This window comes from Mobula birostris, chromosome 7 (genome assembly GCF_030028105.1).
Source record: "Mobula birostris isolate sMobBir1 chromosome 7, sMobBir1.hap1, whole genome shotgun sequence".
Lineage (NCBI taxonomy): Eukaryota > Metazoa > Chordata > Chondrichthyes > Myliobatiformes > Myliobatidae > Mobula > Mobula birostris.
Window position 1 is genome coordinate 155,938,000 of NC_092376.1, and position 20,919 is coordinate 155,958,918.

Sequence of the window (20,919 nt, forward strand, 5' to 3'; positions counted from 1 at the left end):
GGAATCAGAAAATTTTTGACAGGGGCCGTTCAGCTCATCATGATGGTGCCAGAGAAAACCTAATCCTGTGTTCAAGCACTACTTATGCAGCCCTGGTGAACAAGACTCTTCAATAGCACACCCACTTTTGAATATGATATATATGTCAGAATTTTACACCCTTTGAACCAATGACTTCAAGACCATCATCCCTGGGTATGCCTTTTTTTTAAATGATGAATTCTATGTCCCAGAATTTTGACTGGTAGCTACAAACATTTATATATTTGTTAGTTATTCCCATTTACCCCCTCTAGGCCCTATAAGGCCTTCTCTTGCTTTTGTTCCAATGAGTACAACCTGAATCTACGCAAAACTCTACAGATGCTGGAAATGTGAATTAAAATCAGAAAATCCTGGAAGTGCTCCTCAGGCCAGACTTGGTTCTGGTAAAGATAAATATCTAACGATGAAGGTCAAAAGACCTTTCATCAGATTTGAAACATTAACCCTGTTCTTCCTCCTTCAGGTATTATCAGACTTGCTGAGCGTTTCTGGCACTTTCTATTTTGCAGCCTTTTTGATATTTTCCCCATAGCTACAATTTTGTAAGTCTTGCAAATATCTTCCTAAATCTCCCCCGTACCTTGCTTAGTACAATCATCTCTTGGCGAAAATGTGGCCAGAACTATGTGATGAAACAAGTCGTGTCAGAACATAATTCCAAACTATCTTCTCTACTCTTACATTTTATGCCCAGACTAATAAGGAAAGAACACTGCATACCTTTTAATGGTCTTATTGAACTGTCTTACCTTTCAGCATCTGATGGTACCCTCCAAGATCCCTCTCTGCTCCCACGCTACTCAACAGTTTTCTTCCATTTGTTGACTAGTACCTCCCCAAACGTATTGAATGGTTAATTGTATATTCATAGCACTGCAGTTAATACATAACGGAGAAACCAGCTAGTGAACTGACCTGCGATATTTAAGGTCAACACAAACCATCTCCTGCATCCAACCTCATTAGCCTATCAACATGAAAACATTAATAAAGCAAACTACCTTGTTAACAAAGAGGTCTGTTAAAGTAGCACAAGTGAATGATTGAACATGTGCGCTTAGTAGCAATTGTGTATTAAAAATGCCCATTTATAAGTTCAATTGGGAAATTATGCACCAGCAACATTTTGAATGCTTACCAACAGGTTTAGAGAACACTGTTGAGTGCGAGGATTAAGCTATATGATAAGCAAACGCTAATGTTACCCCTCCTAATTCTGATTACCTAGATTATAAAAAATAAAGAACTAGCAATGTCACCTAAATCTCTCAACCCGTCACACATTTCTTGGGGCGGGGCGGCGGAGCGCTAAGGCTGAGAGAAAGAGAAATCAAGTGGAACGTTGTGATAAATCTCAGTTTGATTCAGAAGCTGGCAATGCAAAACACTGACACATTACAAGAAGGATATCAATAGAATTTTTAAATAGATATAGTAACAGAAGAAGTGTTGTAATTTGTAATGCAATCACTCTCGGCTGGCTGTCCGTGTCATGCCAGGATTCCTGACGGCTCTTCGCTAATTCCTGCCAAAAGTATCAGTGGATTTCTTGTTTTTAATCTCCCATGATGCCTTATTCGATTATTGTCAATGCTCGCCATCCCGTACCGGCTGTTAAACTCTTTAGTTTTAAACTGAGGCATTCAGTTGAGCCCAGACAGCAGCGGAGAAATAAAAGGAGAGTGGAAAATTGTCTCCTTCGAACGCAAAGGGCTCAACATTGAGGTACTAAAGTGGTTTTAATCGTTTCTTTTATTCTTCCTGAAATGGCACAATGACGGCAAAAGTGAGGAGGCTTAGAATATGGGACATGCAAATGGTTACTGCTGACATGGGAACTGTGGTTGCAATGTCCACCAGCCGTGTGGGTTTACTGATCTTTGTCTTTTGCACAGCACTGTTTTGGTGAGTCCGTCTTATTTACATTTCTCTGATAAGTTAGGTAATTATGTATTTTGTTGAATTTAATATATATTTTTTGAAAATACGTCATATTTGAGTTGACTACCGCGTGCATAATAAACACACTTATATTGTTAAAGTCGTCCTTGACCTCAATATTAATTTTGTATTTACAGTATAGGAGAGACGCTCGGAAAAAAGTCTTCTAATCATGACAATGAAGTAAGAATACATTCAGAAAACATCACACGTATTCTCGATAGACTTCTTGATGGATATGACAACAGGCTACGTCCCGGGTTTGGAGGTAAGCAATAGGTTTTCTACATAACCATTCGTCTAGCAACAAATTCAAACCTTTTCGCAGCCTCGTATGACGTACTTCTCAGTTGATATAATATGAAGACTAGCCAATCGTAAATATTTAAATTCATCTCCTCAGTCACGTGCTCGTATTAATATTTCTGTATTTTAAAGTAATTTTAGAATGCATTGCCATTCGTAAACATTGTTGCTCAAACTTTGAGGGCTTTTTGGTTCTTTCCATGTGACAGTTGAATACCCGGTCCCATGAACAGCCAACAGTCTTTTACATATGGTTTGATCTTTTCTAGGTCCTGTCACTGAAGTGAAAACCGACATATATGTGACAAGTTTCGGTCCTGTATCTGACGTTGAAATGGTATGATACTTACAATGGTCGATACAATAATACTAATACTTACTCTACCAAAGAAAAAACACAAACCAGAATTGCTCAGCAACACCCGCGTCCAATTTTACTGACAGCGGACACATTGCTATCGATTTTATTATTTTGGCATCTCGGGAGAATATTATTCGAGAAGATTATTCCCCTTAATCTGTTTGACTATCCTGCCGCTAAAAGTATCAGTGGTCATCTTTTATCTGTTCAACAATAAACGTTATACAAAATACTGCAATTGGTTAAAAAAACAAAGCTTTCCATTCTTAAGGAAGCCAAGTAAATAACTAAATACAAACGTATGTCAAATCACAAGAAAGTTTTTTTTAGAGCGGATATTGACACTGGATAATCCATTGAGCTGTTGTAGCTTTGTATCGGTAGGTATTAGAGATTTTGGATTATGTACATCAGACACAGTGACTACTTTGGCATCTTGCAGTTAAAGTGATGCAATGCGCTATTTAAAATACTGTATTATTCTTTTACAGGAATATACCATGGATGTCTTCTTTCGTCAAACTTGGATTGACAAAAGGTTGGAATTTGAAGGGCCCATTGAAATCCTTAGACTGAATAATTTAATGGTCAGTAAGATTTGGACTCCGGATACTTTTTTCAGAAATGGGAAAAAATCTATTGCTCACAACATGACTACTCCCAACAAGCTTTTCAGGATCATGCAAAACGGCACAGTACTTTACACAATGAGGTTAGCCATAATAGTTTGGTGAAGCATTGCATTGCCCCATTTTGCACTTAATACAAAATAATAACCTTAAATAAACCCTTTCTCTTCTAATTATAGACTTACCATAAATGCTGCGTGTCCTATGAGATTGGTGAACTTCCCAATGGACGGACATGCGTGTCCCTTGAAGTTCGGCAGCTGTAAGTTATGTTTATGGCTGTTTATATATATGGTTAAGGCGCCTCGGCGTTAGATCAACAGAGTTCGAATAATACAGGGATTTTGAGAAACTTAAAATCTTGTAAGGCCATCGTTGTACTGATTTTATGAAGTGTAAAAGTCTACTCACAAAAAATTGACAAATTGCAGATTACAAATTCTGAACTAGTATGAAAAAGCCTTGGTGTTAGAGAATCAGCCCTGGCATTGCCTTATGAGTCAGAAGGTATTGGTTAAAATATGAATTAAGAGGCTAAAGTATTTAATTTCAGTTGATGCTTCGTCTGCTAGACGTAAATCTAGTTGCAGTTGAGTGTAATATATCCCTTAGTTTAGTGCTATTCAGAAATAAAATAGATTTTATCACCTGTGCCCTGTCCAATGTTTATTTATCACCATTAACAGATTACTTGATAATTATCACATTGGTGTTTGTGAAAGTTTGTCTGTATAAATTTCTGCCACAATTTCTACATGACAGTAATAAGTAATTTATCATTCATAAAGTGTGTTGTGATACCCGTGTGTATCTCAATGTGAATGCAATTTAATTTTGTTTTTTACAAACTAATAACAAGACTTCAATGAGTTATGCAATATATATTTTTTCAATATATGCATTATATGTTTTCACAGTTTTTTGCTAAGGGCATTACTTTCAGAAGGAAGTTTCAGCAGAACATGATTTGGCTACATCCACTACCATAAACTACATCCTTAAGTACACTGTCAGTTATTTCCCATGTTAACATCTTGCATACCTTAATTTGTCTAAGGTTGCATTTTCATTAGAAAATCATGAGGGATTCATATAAAGCAATGTGAACTTTGCAGAAGCACAAAATTATCAGTGTAAATTTGAGGTCAAGGCTAGACTTGGAGTTTCAAGTGAAAAAGAATTATAATTTTCTAAAGTGGCTGGTATCTTTTTTAGTTTAGCATCACACTTCAGCTTAAATACAATGCAAAGCAAAATCTTTTTAACCAATTGTTAATGCAATAATTTGTAAAACCACTGAACACCATTTTGTTTGTTTAACCAGGAAAGAAAACAAACTTAGAACAATAAGGTGTGGAATATTGACACCTATAGCATGGGTGAACCTCACCTAGGGTAGTAGCATAATTGTGTGATAATAAATTTGCATCTTTTGCACCCAACTGGATTTACTTTTACATTAAGATTGATAGAGTAACAAATTGGTGAAAGTTGGTTAGCAGTTCTAAGTTACCAGTTTGCAGGGTTATATAAGATGGGGTTGTGGGGTAGAGATAAGTCTCTAGCAAAGGAGATATAAGGCACTTCTCCCCTCTACTAGCTTGCAGGTCACCCTTGAGCAAGATGTAGCACCTGCTTAGCCCACCACTCAGGGTCACGTGAGGTCATAGGAGCAAGTTGTGGATGGTCATATGAGTAGTTGGTGCACATTACGAGTCCTGGTTATGTGACCACTGACACAAGGCAGACAGTACCTGAGAGTATTGATAATGGCTGAGGTCACCTGTCTTGTAAAGACACTGCCCAGAAGAAGGGAATGGCAAACCACTTTTGTGGAAGAATTTGCCAAGAACTATCATGGTTAAGACAGACAGAAGACTATGATCACCCATATCATATAACACAGCACATAATAATGATAATTACGATGAATTACATTGTAATCTGCTTTGTGTGTGTGTGTGTTATTTTAAAACTTCTTCCCTCTACTGGAGTTACAATCATTCAACATTATGGAGTTTTAGGAGTTGGCGCTCTTTGTCTATCTTGTTATTCAACCATTTTTCTTCCTTGAGCACTAATAGGGTCAGTTCTGAGGTAAATTCATTGTGAATTCTAACCCTTCCCTAAATTCTCAGTGATAATAAATTTTATTATGGAAAGATAATTTGACAGTAATTACTAAAAATGTAGTTGTTCACCCAGGTTTCACTATAAACTAATTAAAATGCAGCACAGTATAAAAATTGTGTTTAAAAAGCAGTGATCAACATAAGTAACCAAACAGCTCTCTCTATATATCCTTTTTTGCAATACAAAAATTAGCATTTCAGGCCATCTAAATATTACACATTGGTTGTGTATTTAAAAGCAAGCAATAATGTTGGAAGACTTTGTATTTTTAATGTAACTTATTATTGCCATACAAATGCATTCACAAGAATAGGAAATGCATTATTTAATCTTTTATGCCTAGTACTTGTATGTTTGTCTAATCTGAGCAAAACTCTAACTTTTGATGTCAAAACATAAACGTTTTCTACCACCGGTTAGCAGGAGCAAGAACTTTGTAGAATTTTATATGCTCAGTTCCAAAGGCACTATGGTTTTAGTGTAATTACATGTAACACACATTTACTATCAAGTGTCAGCAGTGCTTCAATGGTAGTGCACTCTTTTAGTAAGAAGACCATTCATTACTCCTGTCCTAACCAAGATCAACCAACTCAATAAACGCTGAGAATTATACCTGGATAACATAATAAATGCAAAAATAATAAAGGGACAGCTCATTATATACTGCAGAACTTTCACAAAAATATTCAAAATAGTTTATTTCCAATAGTCTATGAATCTTTTATAATACTTACATTCCTCATTCCCCTTTATTCCTCTGTCATACCTTGTAACTGTAGGGTTAAATCTATGAACTAGTGACATTTTTTCCTCTAACTTATTATTGTTGTGTTTCTCAAATTTCCTTTCTCTTTTCAGTATCTTGTTAATTTCCATTTCTCTCAAAATCTTCCTTCTTTATATCAGATTGATGCCCCCCTTTGATTGTTTTCTTTTTCTTGTGGCATTCATAGACTTTGGCTAGCTTCTTATCTTTCTGTTCTTGCAGCTCAGCTTGATGTTCCCTTTCAAGCTGCTCTCCCAGATTTACTCTCTAAGGGGAGTTTATGGTGCTTGCCTTTTTTTTGCTGTTAATGTGATTGGTAAGTCATGCAAATACACAACAACGGCCCGATTTTCTATTCTGTTTTGAAGTTTAAAAATATTATTTGTCCCAAAATCATAATGAATTCAGAAATAAAGTGAAAACAAGGCCTTACTTGGGAAAATATATATATCATCAACTTTTATTTGATCAGAATGCATGCTGATTAATAGTAGTTTCAATTCCTTTAGTGGATTTTTAATTTGTCTGTTCCTCTGTGGTCTTGATATTCTTAAATAATCAGTAAATATCTATTGATTACATTGAAACTTAAATATGATAAATGCTTACAAAATGTTACAAAATTTGTCAAAATTAACTTGGGTCTCTTACAGACTGAGAGAACAGAAATTATATTGAGCATTAAGTATGAAGATGCAAAAAAAATCTCCTCAGAAATGTTAGGGAGCAACAGATCTAGACAAATGAGGAAGTGAAGTAAATAAAGCAGAATTGGAGAAATTAATGAAATAGAAGGCCGAAAGATCTTTAGGAACTTGTGACTCACATTTAATTTTTTTTTGAAAGAAAAGGCTGTGTACTGGTTTTCAACTCTCAAAATGCCAATATAGCAAATATAACTCCCAGAACTAAAAAAGAAGAGAAGGAAAAAGGCTAGAGGCTGATGAGCAAGTAGAATCTTCTTTGAAGGAATGAGTAGTATATTTTATAATATATAATAATATTGACTAGAGTCAACATAATTTATAAAAGTGAACTCATAGTTGACAATTATTTAATAATTTTTCAGATTATAATAAACAGAATAGAAAAAGAGGAAGCTGTGGATGTGTATATAAAGGTAGTGTATTGTCATCAATCAGAAAACAATGTATAAGTAAAATTATCTTCAGGATATACTGTGAACTGGTGATTAGTTGGATGCCATAGGGCCCAGGCTGTTCACAATATGTATTAATGATTTGAATGAAAACACTGAGAGTGAAATTTCTAACAGGTCAGTTAACATCTGTGAAGAGACAAAGAGAGATAACATGTTTAGTCAATATATTTTGGTACATAGTATTATCAGTAAAGTTGATGGAATATGGCAAAGTTGAGTAGCAATGGGCAAATTAGTAAATTAATTTATTATTATCACATCTACTGAAGTACAGTGAGCAACTTTGTTAAGCGTGCCATCCATATAGATCATTTCATTACAACAATGCATTGAAGTAGAACATAAGAAAACAATAAGACAATGCAGAAAAAAGAGTTACAGTAAGGCATCAGAAAATAAGGTGCAAGACCACACTGAGGTCAAGAGTCTGTTTATTTTTATCAAGGGGCCATTGGATACCCTTATAACAGTGGAATATAAGATGTCCTTGAGCCAGCCTGGTGGTATATGATTTGTATCTTCTGCCTGAAAAGAGAATGTCCAGTGTAGGTAGGGTTCTTGATATTTTTGTCTGCTTTACCAAAATAGTCAGAAGTATGGATAGTGTCCATGGAGAGAAGACTGGTTTCTATGATCTGCTGAGCTATATCCACAACTCTCAGCATTTCCTTGCAATCCTGGACAGACTAGTTGCCATACCAAGCCATGAAGTATTGGGATAAGACACTTATAAGGTGCATCAATAAAAATTGCCAAAGGTCAAAGGGGCAATGCCAAATCTTATCTATGGCATCTATGTGGTTGGACCAAGACAGGCTATCGGTGATGTTCATTCCTATGAACTTGAAACTTTCAACACACTCACTGATGATGTAAACTGGAGTGAATCCACTGCCCTCTTCTTGAAATCAATGATCAACTCTTTTGTTGACATTGAGGGAAAGGTTGTTGTCATGAAACCATGTCATTAAGCTGTCTTGACTCTTCCCTATGCTCCAACTCATCATTATTTGAGATTCATCACACTATATTTGTGTCATTTGCAAACTTGTAGATGGAGTTAGAGCAGAATCTGGCCACACAGTTGAGAATGTACAGGAAGTAGAGAAGAGAGCTGAGGACTTAGGCTTATAAGGCAAAGTGTTGAAGATAATCATGGCAGAGGTGTTGCTGTATATCCTTTCTGATTGAGGTCTGTTGATCAAGAAGTCAAAGATTCAGTTGCAAAGGGAGGTATTGAGAGCCAGGTCTTGGAGTTTGGAGGTGAGCTTGCTTGAAATTCTAGCATTGAAGACAGAGTTGAATTCAATATATGGCACTCTAATGTATGCGTCTTTACTGTCTAGATGCTCCAGAGATGAGTGTAGGGCCAGGGAGTTGGTGTCTGCTGTGACCTCTCTTGGTAGTAAGCTAATTGTAGTGGGTCGAGGTTGTCTGGGAGGTAGGAATTGATGTGTGCCATGACCAGCCTCTTGAATCACTTCATGATGGTGGATGTCAGGCAATGTGCACTAGCTATTAAGGCACATTACCTTATTTCTCTTAGGTACTAGGATGATAGTGATCATCTTTAAGCAGTGGGAACTTTCGATCAAAGTAGTGAGAGGTTAAAAATTTCCTCAGGTACCCCCCGAACTGACGTGCACAAGATCCAAGGACACCATCCAGGCCAGATGCTTTCCATGGAATCACTCATTGGAAGACTGACGTCTGAAAGGTGACTGTGGGTTCATGTGCATTGGAGGCTGTCAGGTTGGGTGGCAAGATTCCAATCCCCTTCTGTTCAAAATGTTCACAGAATGTGTTAATCTCATCAGGATAAGATGTTTTGTTGTTGGTGAAGCTCCATGAATTTGTTTTGTTGCTTGCTGTAGCATGCAGGCCCTGCCAAAACTGGTGCTGACTCTTGACATCCCTGATAAGTTTATGAAGGTTGCAACTCAATTTCTTGTATAAATCAGGATTACCTAATTTGAATGAGACAGTCCTGGACTATAGTAGGGTGTGGATCTTTCAGTTCATCCATGGTTTCTGGTTTGAGAACACCTGGAATGATCTCACAGTCCTCTACACACTGATAAAGTCCATGACAGTGATGACATAGGTTGGCTGCTGAGTATCAGAACATAAAACAAAGTAGGTAAGAAAAAAAAAATTGGAGTATTTTAAAACTAGTGATTAAATTTAAAGAAAATAGAGAAAAAAACATGCTACTTTTTAATTGCACCTACTTTAAAAAAATTCCATCATTGGAAAAATATGATATTCATTCCTATCAGGAAACATGACTTTTGGACTCACAAAAGGAAACATAACTGGGATTGCTTGCAATAATGAATTACAACATGATTAAGAGTTTTACTTTGATTGTAGGTTTACATTCATCCTTGAAACAATCATATGTAATTAATATGTCAATACCTAACCGTTTTCATTTAAGAGGGTAAAGGCAATTATGAGGAGCATGTGCAGAGTTGGTGAACCTATGGCATGCCCAAGTTAGCACGTGCAAAAGTTTTATTGACATTTGACATGCAGTGCGGCCCCTTAATTCCTTAAACCCCAACCATAATCTTTACGGCCAAATGAGACAGCAAATGATTTTTTTTACAACACAAGCATATAACATAGAAGAGTACAGAACAAGAACAGGCCATTTGGCCCACAATATTGTGCTGAACCAGTTAAATACCAAATCAAAAACACCCAAGTAATAACCCCTCCTACCCACACCATGTCCATATCTCTTCAGCTTCCTTATACCCATGTGCCAATCTCTTAAAAGCCTGTAATGTATTTGCCTCTACCACCATGCCAGGCAGTGCATTCCAGGCACCCATGACTCTCTGAGTAAAAAACTTAACCCTCACATCCCCCTTGAACCTACCCTCTCTCACCTTCAATGCATGCCCTCTGGTATTAGACATTTCAACTGTGGGAAACAGATAATCTCCATCCACTCTATATATGCCACATAGTCTTGTAACCCTCTATCAGATCTCCCTTCAGCCTCCGATGCTTCAGAGAAAAAAATCTGTTTGTCGAGCCTCTAGTGATAGCACATGCCCTCTAAACCAGGTAGCATTCTGGTGAATCTCTTCTGCATCCTCTCCAAAGCCTGAACATCCTTCCTATAGTGGGGTGACCAGAACTGTATGCAATACTCCAGATATGGCCTAACCTGAGTTTTTATAAATTGTAACGTAACCTCCTGAACTCAATGCCTCGACTAATAGAAGCACACATTTCATAAGCCTTCTTAACCACTTTATTAGATTAGATTAGATTATTAGATTATGAGGACATGCAGTCCTCTTTTATTGTCATTTAGTAATTCATGCGTTAAGAAATGATACAATATTCCTCCGGTGTGATATCACGGAAACACAGGACAAACCAAGACTGAGAAACTAACAAAAATCACATAATTATAACTTATAGTTACAACAGTGCAACAATACCATAACTTGATGAAGAACAGGCCATGGCATAGTAAAAAAGTTCAAAGTCTCTCGAAAGTCCCACATTTCATACAGACAGGAGAAGGAAGAAAACTCTCCCTGTCATGCCCGACCACAGTCCGACTCTGAGTCGTCCGAAAACTTCGAGCTCTGATCAGCCCTCCGACACCGAGTACTGAGCACCATCTCTGCCGAATGCTTCGACCTCAGCCTCGGTCACCAGCAGCAGGCAAAGCCGGGGATTTCGGGGCCTTCCCTTTGGAGATCCTTGATCGCACAGTAGCAGTGGCAGCGAACCGGGCATTTCAGAAATTTCTCCAGATGTTCCTCTGCTTCTCATGTCTGTCTCCATCAAATCAGAATTGTGCACAGCGTCCTACTTACAAATACGATATCATTTCACCAGAGAGCTGCGTGCGGTGCCATCTTCTCCTCCTGCCACATCAACCTGTGTAACCTCTTTCAAGGAGCTATGAACTTGGATCCCAAGATCTCTCTCCTCAGCAACACTGTTAAGAGCAAGGTGCTTGTCCTTAATAGTGTACTGTCTCCTTGCAATTGCCCTACCAATGTGCAACACCTCACATTTTTCTGGGTTAAATTCCATCCGCAATTTCTCAGCCCTTATCTGCAACTGATCTATATTGTGCTGTATTCTTCCCCAGTCTTCTACACAATCCAAAACTCCACCAATCTTGATATCATCCATAAATTTACTAACACACACATCTATATTTTCATCCAGGTAATTTATACACATTACAAACAGTAGAGGTCCCAGCATAGATCCCTGTAAAAATCCACTAATTACAGACCCCCACTTGAGTAAGTCCCTTCAACCACTACCCTCTGTCTTCTATGTGCAAACCAGTTCTGAATCCAAACAGCAAATTCACTGCAGATCCCATGGATCTTAATCTTCTGGATTTGCCTCCCATGAGAAACTTAGTCAAACACTTTGTAAAATCCATGTAGACAACATCCATTGCCCCACCCTCACCAATATCTCTTGTGTCCTTGTCAAAAAGCTCATCCAAGTTGATAAAGTATGACTTGCCATACACAAGGTCATGCTGGCTCTCCCTAATTAGGCTATGGGTTTCCAAATGCTCATAGAGTCTATCCCTAAGAATTTCCTCCAGCAGTTTCTCTATTACTGATATGAGGCTCACCGATCTATAGTTCCCAGGATTTTCCCTTCTTCCCTTCTTAAATAGAAGTACAACATAAGCCACTTGCCAGTCCTCTGGAACCCTGCATTTGGCTAGAGAGGACACAAAGATACTGGTCAAGAGCGCTGCAATCTTGTGTCTTGCTTCCTTCAGTAACCTGGAGTAAATCCTATCAAGCCCTGGGGACTTATCCACCATAATACTCCTTTGGACAACCAAGACTTCCTCCCTGTTGATCTCTAAATGCTCTAACATTTATATAGCACTGATCTCCTGATTCTCCATATCCTTTTCTTTGGTAAATACTGAAACATAGTACTCATTAAGTACTCTCACTCACATTTTCTGCATCCAAGCAAATGGGGCTTGGGTTTAAATAGTTTGGGGGGGGGTACTTCATGTCACATGTCACCAAAATTTTTGCATGTGCCATCTTGGGTATGTCATAGCTTCCCCCCAGAAGTGAGACGTTATCACAGGAAACGTGAGAACATGTGACATTGGAGGATAAGATTTTTGTCCTCGCAGACCTAGTGTATGCTTCAGTATTTAGATAGTAAGAGTAGACATACTGATGAAACTCATGCAACAAGTATAGCTCTCAAAATAACCAAATACAGGCCAGATATAGAATATTTGTCATTGATAGTGCCGCAATAAATGTCTCACTGAGCATAAAGGCTGTTTATTTTCCTTCCCTTGATCAAATATGAAAGATCAAGGGAAGGAAAATAAAATTATAAGCTTACCAAAGCTTATAATTCCACATTCACATTCCTTGTATGGAGGTGGCATCTGTTAGTCTCAGGAGACCGTGGATCTGCACCTGGAAAGTCTTGCTTCAGGGGTGTCCTCTTCAGGGCGCAGGCCTGAGCAAGGTTTTATGGAAGACTGGCAGTTGCCCATGCAGCAAGTCTTCCCTCTCCACGACACTGATGTTGTTCAAGGGAAGGGCAAAGACCGATACAGCTTGAAACCAATATACAGGGTATAATAATAATACTATTTAGAAATGTTGTTTTTCATTTGTTTTAAAAAAAATAATATTAATAATTGGCCAGCTTTCTAAAATGCTTCATTTATTTCAGTATGAGTCTGTTATACCTTTATTGATATTAAAACTATGAATACATGTAAATAAGCAAGAAGTCTCATTCTTTTCCCTTAAAATGTCCATAATTTTTGTTGCTAATTCACTAATCAATGATAAAAGGAAGGTTGATGGGTTCTTGATTAGCAAAGGTGTCAAAGGTTATAGGATGAAGGCAGGGGAACGAGGTTGAGAGGGATAGAAACATAGAAACATAGAAAATAGGTGCAGGAGTAGACCATTCGGCCCTTCGAGCCTGCACCGCCATTCAGTATGATCATGGCTGATCAGAACCCTGTACCAGCCTTCCCCCCATATCCCCTGATCCCTTTAGCCACAAGGGCCATATCTAACTCGCTCTTGAATATAGCCAATGAACTGGCCTCAACTGTTTCCTGTGGCAGAGAATTCCACAGATTCACCACTCGCTGTGTGAAGAAGTTTTTCCTAATCTCAGTCCTAAAAGGCTTCCCCTTTATCCTCAAACTGTGACCCCTTGTTCTGGACTTCCCCAACATCGGGAACAATCTTCCTGCATCTAGCCTGTCCAATCCCTTTAGGATTTTATAAGTTTCAATAAGATCCCCCTCAATCTTCTAAATTCCAACAAGTATAAGCCTAGTCAATCCAGTCTTTCATCACATGAAAGTCCTGCCATCCCAGGAATCAATCTGGCGAACCTTCTTTGTACTCCCTCTATGGCAAGGATGTCTTTCCTCAGATTAGGGGACCAAAACTACACACAATACTCCGGGTGTGGTCTCACCAAGGCCTTGTACAACTACAGTAGTACCTCCCTGCTCCTGTACTCGAATCCTCTTGCAATGAATGCCAGCATACCATTCGCCTTTTTCACCGCCTGCTGTACCTGCATGCCCACTTTCAATGACTAGTGTGTAATGACACCCAGGTCTCGTTGCACCTCCCGTTTTCCTAATCGGCCACCATTCAGATAATAAAAACAACAGGAATTCTGCAGATGCTGGAAATTCAAGCAACACACATCAAATTTGCTGGTGAACGCAGCAGGCCAGGCAGCATCTGTAGGAAGAGGTGCAGTCGACGTTTCAGGCTGAGACCCTTTGTCAGGACGAAGTGTTTTTCTGATTTTGCCACCAAAGTGGATAACCTCACATTTATCCACATTAAATTGCATCTGCCATGAATTTGCCCACTCACCTAACCTATCCAAGTCACCCTGCATCCTATTAGCATCCTCCTCACAGCAAACACTGCCGCCCAGCTTCGTGTCATCCGCAAACTTGGAGATGCTACATTTAATTCCCTCATCTAAGTTATTAATATGTATTGTAAACAACTGGGGTCCCAACACTGAGCCTTGCGGTACCCCACTAGTCACTGCCTGCCATTCTGAAAAGGTCCCATTTATTCCCACTCTTTGCTTCCTGTCTGCCAACCAATTCTCTATCCACATCAATACTTTACTCCCAATACCGTGTGCTTTAAGTTTGCACACTAATCTCATGTGTGGGACCTTGTCAAAAGCCTTTTGAAAATCCGAATTTACCACATCCACTGGTTCTCCTCTATCCACTCTACTAGTTACACCCTCAAAAAATTCTATGAGGTTCGTCAGACATGATTTTCCTTTCATAAATCCATACTGACTTTGTCCGATGATTTCACCGCTTTCCAAATGTGCTGTTATCACATCTTTGATAACTGACTCTAGCATTTTCCCCACCACCGATGTCAGGCTAACCGGTCTATAATAAATCATCCCTGATAGAATGGCAAAGCAGATGCAATGGGCTGAATGGCCTAATTCTGCTCCTATAATCTCTGCTCACAATTACTGTGGTATGCGAGACAAAAATGTTTAGAAGATTATCACCAAATTGGGTGTGATGGGGTGGGGATATGTCTCTACTAAAAGAGGTGTAAGGTGCTCCTTCCTCCCACTAGCCTGCAGGTCACCCTTGGACAAGGTGTTGCACCTGCTTAGCCCCTTGATCAGGGTCATGTGAAGCCACGGGAGCAAGTGATGGGTGGTTGTATAAGCAGCTGGTGCATATCACAAGTCCTGGTTATGCGACCACTGACACCAGGCAGACAATTTCTGAAAAGTATTGATGATGGCTGGGGGCACCCGTCTTATAAAGACACTGCCCAGAGAGAAGGCAATGGCAAACCACTTCTGTAAAGCAAAATTGCCAAGAACAATCGTGGTCATGGAGAGACCATGATCACTCACGTCATACGACATGGTACATAATGAACAAGCGAACACCAATTTGAGCAAATGCTCTCAATAAGGTTCACTACTCCAGGCATGTGTTGTCCAAACACATTTGTAAAACTTTGAGGGATGATCCTTTTAGAAAGTAGTTGTGCTGTATCTTACACATTTTTTTTTTCAAGATGTGCATTTCATGTGAATGCATTTCATGCCAATATTAACCAGAGTCTAGTGAAAACTACAATGCAAGGAATCCTTGAGAAATTAAATTGAAACAAACTTTTCTTCTTGACAGATTTAGCTAGCTCTTAATAGATCATTAAAACAACTATATTTTTTTAAAATTCAAAGTCAAATCTTTGTAAATAATGCTTAGAGTGACCTTATTATTTGGAAAGTATCACAAATTGCTGTTTGTGCACCTTTTCAGATTTAAAATGATTTGCATTTTAAATAGAAAAATACACTTATTTCAAGCAAGAAGAATAAACAAAATTATTTAAGGAAGTCATATTGGTAGAAAAGAACTATTGGAATGTTCGAATCAACTTAAGTGTTTGCATATGTTCATACTGTATGATTTTATTTTGTTTAGTATTTGGTGCTACAGTATGCTTTATGTTGCTGTGCTTGTGAATTACTAATGATGAAAACAGATGCAGTGATGTTGTTAACTGGCAAAAACAGTCTACTAAATTCAAAATAGAAATCAGTATACAGATGCAGCAAGAGCTGAAACATTACATTCACTTGCAGATGCCTATCCAAGAAGTGAAATCATTTACACCTGGAAAAAGGGTCCCCTGTACTCAGTAGAAGTACCAGATGAATCTTCGAGTCTGCTTCAGTATGACCTTGTAGGCCAAACAGTATCCAGTGAAACTATGAAGTCCAATACAGGCAAGTGCATTTACTTTTGCTGATATATGTGTTAACTTTCAAAGGTCAGTCCTTTTTAACTTCAAAAACAGATGGAAATGTGTTGAAGCAATATTTTGGATAGACTGGATGATAGAATCCTTGTCCAAAAACATTAATGACTTTATGTGTGATTTTGATATTCTAATATCTGTTTTAAAAATTGACATGATTAATACACAACAAGATATGAACTGGTTTGTGTTCCAAAGAGAAACATATTGAGAAATAAATTGACATAATGGCCCAGATTTAGTTAATCAGGTCTTACCTCTTAAATTTTCTGCTTAGAAGCTGAATTGTGCATGTAGACAAAACTGAACTTCCCCAGCACATCCTGAACCTGATTTGGGAATCCCTAATCATGACCATATGGGTGGGCTAGAATTGACAGTCTACAAAAATTAAAGAAAATCGGTAAGGTCTCTGATATATAGAGCCAAAAAGTATAAAATAAGAATTAAATAACTTAAAATTACAGCAATTAAAAAGTTCAAATCATCCAAAACATTTTAAAAATGATTAAACCATCATGTTTGTTTCAAAACATCCATTGAAATAAATTGCCTTGCCAATCCTACCCAAGTCTGCCCTATCCCAGGGTCTGTGAGTAGATTCCTCAATATAATGATGAGGGAATCTCATCATGTTTTTATTTCTATTGATAACAAAGTTCCCTATTTGAGTCTAAAAGTTTGGCCAGCTGAAAATAGTAAGCTTGTCAGTTAGTTTAGGATGAATGCATTTGGATATGCATGTTCAACAACCCTTGTACTGAGGAGGCAATTAAAATTCAACCACTTGGTTAGGTCTGGAGTTATATATATACCAGACCACAAAAAAATAACCAGATTTCCTTCCCAGAAGAACATTATTGAACTGGATGGATTTTACAGTAACCCTACAGATTCATGATTACTGTTATTAACATTGATTCCACTTTTATTTAATTGTTTCAATTTTAAATCTCTAACTACCATGGTGAAATTTGACTCCTGTCCCCAGGTTAAAACTCTGTGTTGGTGCTGATTAACCCAAGTTCTAGCCATCATACCTCTAACATCAATGCATTTATGGAGTTATACAGGTGTATCTCTCTAAATCTTTTCCTTCCAGAATCTTGTCCAAATGTCTTGTAAATGTTGTAATTGTACCAGCCTCTACCACCTTATCTGACACCTTATGTGCACCACCCTCGATGTGCCAAAGCCTACTCCTCAAAATACCCTTAATTTTTTCCCTTTAAACCTGTCTTTTTGTTGTAGACTCCTCTACCTTCAGGAAAAAAAAAACATGACTATCTATGCTGTCTATGCTCCCCTTGATTTTATAAACAACTATAAGACCACTACTAAGCCTCCTTTGTTCTAGAGAGAACAGTCTCAGCCTATCCATTTCCTCTTCATAACCCAAACCCTCCAGTTCAGGCAATATTCCTGTGTGTCTTTTCTGCACCCTGTCTAGCTTAATCATATTCTTCCCATAACATGGCGACCGCAACTACATGTATTATTCCCAACTGTGATCTCACTAATCATTTATACAATAGTAATTTGACATCTCAATTCCCATGCAGTAAGTAAAGGTATGTTGTATGCTTGCCTTCATTTGCCAATGAGGGCAAGCATACCACACACCTGCATCAGTTCTTTACTTATCTGTGCCATTGCATTCAGGGATCCATGTACTTGAACCCTAATAACTCACCATTCAATCCTCCAGGGGCCTGCCACTTACACTGTTTGTCATGGACTGTTTTAACTTCCTAAAATACATCACTTAGCACTTGTTTGAATTAAATTTTACCAACATTCATTTGCTCACTTTTCCAGTTGGTCCAGATCCTAATGAAACTTTAAACAACCTTCTTTACGAACCAATGTTAGTGTCACTTGCAAAATTATTAATCATACTGCCTATGTTCTCTTCAAAATCATTATCTGACAAATAATAAAGAACCAGCACTGATCCCTATGACACATGACTGGTTACAAGTCTCCAAACTGGAAAACAACCCATCATTTTGTATCTAATTTTGAGCGAATCTAATTTGCTGTCTCATCCTGGATCATTTCTGGACTGACCTAACATGCAGATCCTTGTGTAGTGCAAACGTTATTCATGGTCATTCAAATACCAAGGTACATTATTGTCTAGAGCTACATTCCTACTGAAGTAATCCTATCTTATAATAAGCACTTGCCATTTAAGTAGTAAGCTTCCAGATGGGAGGCACCTACTTGGAATTGCTCAGTAATCATGTACACCAGTTTTCTTTTACAACAAAATCAAAATTAAATCTTGTTAAACATATAAATGACATAGAGTGTAGTTTACAGTAATGGATGCACTTTACCGTTTTTAAAAATACTTTTAATGTTTGCTGCATCTTTGCAATACTAGTATTCCATTAAAGTTGAATATAAATGTCAAAATTATATGTGGAAATGTAACGGAATTTATTTTTCTAAGCTATACAATCATGAAATAGATTTTTATTTAACATTTCAATGTGATAATTTACTGCCCCCAGCAAAAGGCGTATATTAATCAACAGCAGATTCTAATCATTGTAAATTGATGTTAAATTACATAATTAAGCAGAGGAGCTTTTGTAATAAACCTCATTTGATCTGTCATGTTATGAGGTGATTCTGATAGGAAAATATAAGTTGCATGAAAAAGTCATTTAATGTAAAAGAAAATTGCTTATTTATGGTAGGCTACATTTAACAACATTCTTTTCAGCATTCAAACTGTCTTATAGATGATGTGATTGATATTTTCTATCACTGCTGAGGAGATAACCAGTAGTTGGTTGAAAGATACAATTAATTGAAACATAATATTCAAATTAATTGGTACTTAAACATTGACTGATGAAGCTATCCTAAAATTTTGATCCGTATGACGTTAAAATTATGTTCTTAAAATGATACATTGTATAAGTATCTTCCATGTATAATTTATATTTCGTGTATAATTTATGTATAATTATACATGTACAATCCATGTATAATTTTGCCTCTGTTATTGTGCAACTGAGAACTGAAACATCCTGTATCTTACAGCTAAACAGTCCAGTGGATTTGATTTATTTTTGGTACAGTATTAACAATATAATTCTAATTGATTGCCACTTATCTCAGGAAAGATGCAGCTGATATAAAGATGCAGAAAGATGGACGCACTGAAGGACCCTATTACAGTATTCTTTAATATAGTTCTAAAACATAAATATAAGTTAAAGCTGTGCATATTCAATCATCGTAATGTAATATGAAAGCATGCTATGTATTACATATAGTAAGGATAAGATGCAAAACTAATTTGGAACTTCATCATTTGTAATTATATTGTTCTTTATTTCTGTGCTGTAATTTCTACTTCCATTTTGCATCTTTTATGCATTGCAGAATCTGCAGTATGGCAATACATGTACAGAGAACAAATATGTACATTTTAATGTTATGATGACAAAAATAATCACATTTGTCTTTGAACAGGTGAATACATAGTGATGACAGTGTATTTTCACTTAAAAAGGAAGATGGGATACTTTATGATTCAGACTTACATTCCATGCATTATGACAGTAATTCTCTCTCAAGTGTCATTCTGGATTAATAAGGAGTCAGTCCCAGCTAGAACAGTTTTCGGTACGCCTTGATCTACCGTATCTTCTTTCCACTGTATTCATTGTCCAGTCTTTGTTTATTTACCATCAACATTTATCCATTTCAGGTGAATATTCCATGCAGATAGTCTATTTTTTGCTACAGAGAAAACTAGGCTATTATCTCACTCAGACTTACATCCCATGCACCATGACTGTAGTTTTGTCTCAAGTTGTGTTCTGGATAAACAAAGAATCTGTCCCTGCTCGTACTGTGGCTGGTATGGCAACCTTTACTATGTCTGTTTGCATATCATTGTGTATGGTGATTTAGAAGCTAAAGTATTAGGCCTGTGTTCTGTTGGGTTTCAATGTTTACTTTATGTTAGTAAATTGTATGTAGTTATAATAGTGAGAAAACAAGTTACAGATTTTACTGTTTTCTGATTAATGTATATATTTTCCCCATGCACTGTTAGTTTCCTTTGCTTTTCAAGTCTTGCTATAAAATTAATAAGTAGTAAGGCATTAATTCTGTCCATTTCTAAAATTGTTGTAATTGGTGCTGTAATATTCTTTTCCTGACCATAAGAGTCCTATACGAAATTCTAGGAATATAAAATCCAGAGTGAAAAGTAAGTCAACCTATTTTCTGGATATTTAGGAACAACTTGTTTCTGTGCTTTTTCAATTAAAAGTAATGTTACATACTGCTAAGTATAATCATAAAAGGAAAAGAAAATCATAGTAAAATGATAGTAATATGGCTAACATGAGAGGGCACAGTTTTAAGGTGCTTGGAAGTAGGTACAGAGGGGATGTCAGGAATAAGTTTTTTACATAGAGAGTGCTGAGTGCATGGAATGGGCTGCCGGCAACTGTGGTGGAGGCAGAATCAATAGGGTCTTTTAAGATGCTCCTGGATAGGTACATGGAGCTTAGAAAAATAGAGGGCTATGGGTAACCCTAGATAATTTCTAAAGTAAGTACATGTTCGACTCAGCATTGTGGGCCGAAGGGACTGTATTGTGCTGTGGGTGTTATATGTTTCTAGGTTTTAAAATAATAATTATTGTCTGCAAAATCAATTGCCGTATCCATTTCAAATATTAATCA

At 37.3% G+C, this 20,919-nt stretch overlaps 1 protein-coding gene across 1 annotated transcript in view; it reads left to right on the forward strand.

Moving 5' to 3' along the window:
* Positions 1-1,815: 1,815 nt before the first annotated feature.
* LOC140200865 (gamma-aminobutyric acid receptor subunit alpha-6-like) overlaps positions 1,816-20,919 on the forward strand; it is a 28,928-nt gene continuing 9,824 nt past the window's right edge. The window contains exons 1-7 of the mRNA XM_072264500.1: positions 1,816-1,950; positions 2,124-2,254; positions 2,562-2,629; positions 3,145-3,365; positions 3,462-3,544; positions 16,026-16,169; positions 19,932-20,084. Coding sequence (XP_072120601.1) covers positions 1,820-1,950; positions 2,124-2,254; positions 2,562-2,629; positions 3,145-3,365; positions 3,462-3,544; positions 16,026-16,169; positions 19,932-20,084 — 931 coding nt within the window. The 5' untranslated portion in view covers positions 1,816-1,819. The remainder of the gene's footprint in view (positions 1,951-2,123; positions 2,255-2,561; positions 2,630-3,144; positions 3,366-3,461; positions 3,545-16,025; positions 16,170-19,931; positions 20,085-20,919) is intronic.